The 3018-nt window shown below is 27.0% G+C and overlaps 1 protein-coding gene across 2 annotated transcripts in view; it reads right to left on the bottom strand.

Annotated features, from left to right (window-relative positions):
- The window catches only part of LOC106469148, a 93323-nt gene that overhangs the window by 7362 nt on the left and 82943 nt on the right, over positions 1-3018 (bottom strand). For both annotated transcript variants that reach the window (XM_022397577.1, XM_013929613.2), the window contains exon 16: positions 688-747. In XM_022397577.1, coding sequence (XP_022253285.1) covers positions 688-747 — 60 coding nt within the window. The remainder of the gene's footprint in view (positions 1-687; positions 748-3018) is intronic.

Raw genomic sequence — 3018 nt, 5'->3', positions numbered from 1 at the left:
CAATGTATAATGTTTATCTTGTTTTAAAACAACTTATTTTACAATGTATAATGTTTATCTTGTTTTAAAACAACTTATTTTACAATGTATAATGTTTATCTTGTTTTAAGGGCAACTTATTTTATAATGAATAATGTTTATCTTGTTTTAATGGAAACTTATTTTACAATATATAATGTTTATCTTGTTTTAATAGAAACATATTTTACAATGAATAATGTTTATCTTGTTTTAACGGAAACTTATTTTACAATGTATAATGTTTATCTTGTTTTAAGGGCAACTTATTTTACAATATATAATGTTTATCTTGTTTTAATGGAAACTTATTTTACAATATATAATGTTTATCTTGATTTAATAGAAACATATTTTACAATGTATAATGTTTATCTTGTTTTAAGACAACTTATTTTACAATGTATAATGTTTATCTTGTTTTAAACACATATTTCACGATGTATAATGTTTATCTTGTTTTATTGACAACCTATTTTACAATGTATAATGTTTATCATGTTTTAAAGACAACTTATTTTACAATGTATAATGTTTATCTTGTTTTAAACACAACATATTTCACAATGTATAATGTTTATCATGTTTTAAAGACAACCTATTTCACAATGTATAATGTTTATGTTGTGTTAATGGCAATTTCTGTTATAACACACAAGTTCAACATACCTCTGTAAATGTATCCACAGAGTATCCCAACAAAGGAATACTTGCCAAAGCAGCTATATCCTACAACAAGAAAAAACATGTTTTATATCTAATCACGCAACAAGAAAGAACGTTTTATATCTAATCACGCAACAAGAAAGAACATGTTTTATATATAATCATGCAACAATAAAGTGGATACCTTATATATAATCCTGCAATAAGAAATTGCATGTTTTATATGTAATCCTGCAACAAGAAAGTGCATGTTCTATATGTGATCGTGCAACAAGAAATAACACATTTTATATCTAGTCATGCAAAAAGGAAGAACATATTATATATCTACTTATGCAACGAGAAAGAGCATATCTTACATATAATCTTATAACAAGAAATAATAGATTTTTATAAACTCATGTGACAAGAAAGAGCATATCTTACATATAATCCTGCAAGAATAAAGTGCTTATTTTACAAGTAATCCTGCAACAAGAAAGAACACATTTTGTATCTAATCATGCAACAAGAAAGAACACATTTTGTATCTAATCATGCAACAAGAAAGAACACATTTTGTATCTAATCATGCAACCGAAAAGAACACATTTTATATCTGATCATGCAACAAGAAAGTGCCTATTTTATATACAATCCTGCAATAAGAGAGAACATGTTTTATATGGAATCCTGCAACAAGAAAGAACATGTTTTATATATAATAATGCAACAATAAAGTGGATACATTATATATAATCCTGCAATAAGAAAGTGCATGTTTTATATGTAATCCTGCAACAAGTGCATGTTTTATATGTGATCCTGCAACAAGTAAGAACACATTTTATATCTACTCATGCAACGAGAAAAAGCATATCTTACATATAATACTACAACAAGAAATAATACATTTTACATTTAATCATGCAACAAGAAAGTGCATATTTTTATATGTAATCCTGTGAGAAGAAAGAGCACATCTACTCATGCAACAAGAACAAATTATATATCTACTCATGCAACAAGAGCAAATTATATATCTACTCAAGCAACAAGAACAAATTATATATCTACTCAAGCAACAAGAACAAATTATATATCTACTCAAGCAACAAGAACAAATTATATATCTACTCAAGCAACAAGAACAAATTATATATCTACTCATGCAACAAGAAAGTGCACGTTTTATATCTAATCCTGCAACAAGAAAGAACACATTTATATCTAATCCTGCAACAAGAAAGAACACATATCTAATCATACAACAAGAAAGAACACATTTTGTATCTAATCATGCAACAAGAAAGAACACATTTTGTATCTAATCATGCAACAAGAAAGAGCATATCTTACATATAATCCTGCAACAAGAAAGTGCATGTTATATATGATTAACCAACAAGAAAGAGCATATCTTACATATAATCTTGCAATATGAAAGAGCATGTTATATATGTAATCCTGCAATAATAAAGAACATGTTTTATATATAATCCTGCAACAATAAAGTACATATTTCATATATAATCCTGCAATAAGAAAGAGCATGCTGTATATGTAATCCCGCAATAAGAAAGAGCATGTTTTATATCTAATCATGCAATAAGAAAGAACATACTATAAAAATAATCCTGCAATAAGAGAGAACATGATTTATATGGAATCCTGCAATAAGAAAGAAAATGTTTTATATATAATAATGCAACAATAAAGTGGATACTTTATATATAATCCTGCAATAAGAAAGTGCATGTTTTATATGTAATCCTGCAATAAGAAAGTGCATGTTTTATATATAATCATCCAATAAAAGGAAGACAATGTTTTATATGGAATCATGCAGCAAGAAAGATGTTTTATATATATATATACAATCTTATAAGAAGGAAGAACATGTTTTAATAAGCTACTGTTATTGTTCATGGTGCCTTGAAAGACCGTATAACTGTGTACTGCAATCTTTTTTATAAATATTTTCAAGTCCAACAGCCAGAATATGCCAACTATGGCCAAACGTTTTGCATCACCCAATAATTACTGATGTTGATTCACAAAGTTGAATGAATCCTGCTGAATAATGTTATGTTTAGAGTTTGCATGGAGGAGTCTACACGGTAAGCCAACCATTTAGCCCTCATTGAAACCATGCCTAAGAAGATTAAGGAAGTCTAAAGAAAAAACAATACTATGGAATCCACTGGAAGCTCAAAGTATTACTATTATGGCTTCTAGTGAAATTTTGTAGTTTCTTTGGTTAATTGATGTTAAATAAAAGATCAAAACTATGTTCATATACAAATATATATATATATATATATATATATATATATATATATACTACACACACAC

Source organism: Limulus polyphemus, unplaced genomic scaffold, assembly GCF_000517525.1.
Source record: "Limulus polyphemus unplaced genomic scaffold, Limulus_polyphemus-2.1.2 Scaffold3325, whole genome shotgun sequence".
Taxonomy (NCBI): Eukaryota; Metazoa; Arthropoda; class Merostomata; order Xiphosura; family Limulidae; genus Limulus; species Limulus polyphemus.
The sequence above is the reverse complement of the archived record's forward strand: the minus strand, read 5'-3'. Positions and strand labels throughout refer to the sequence as shown.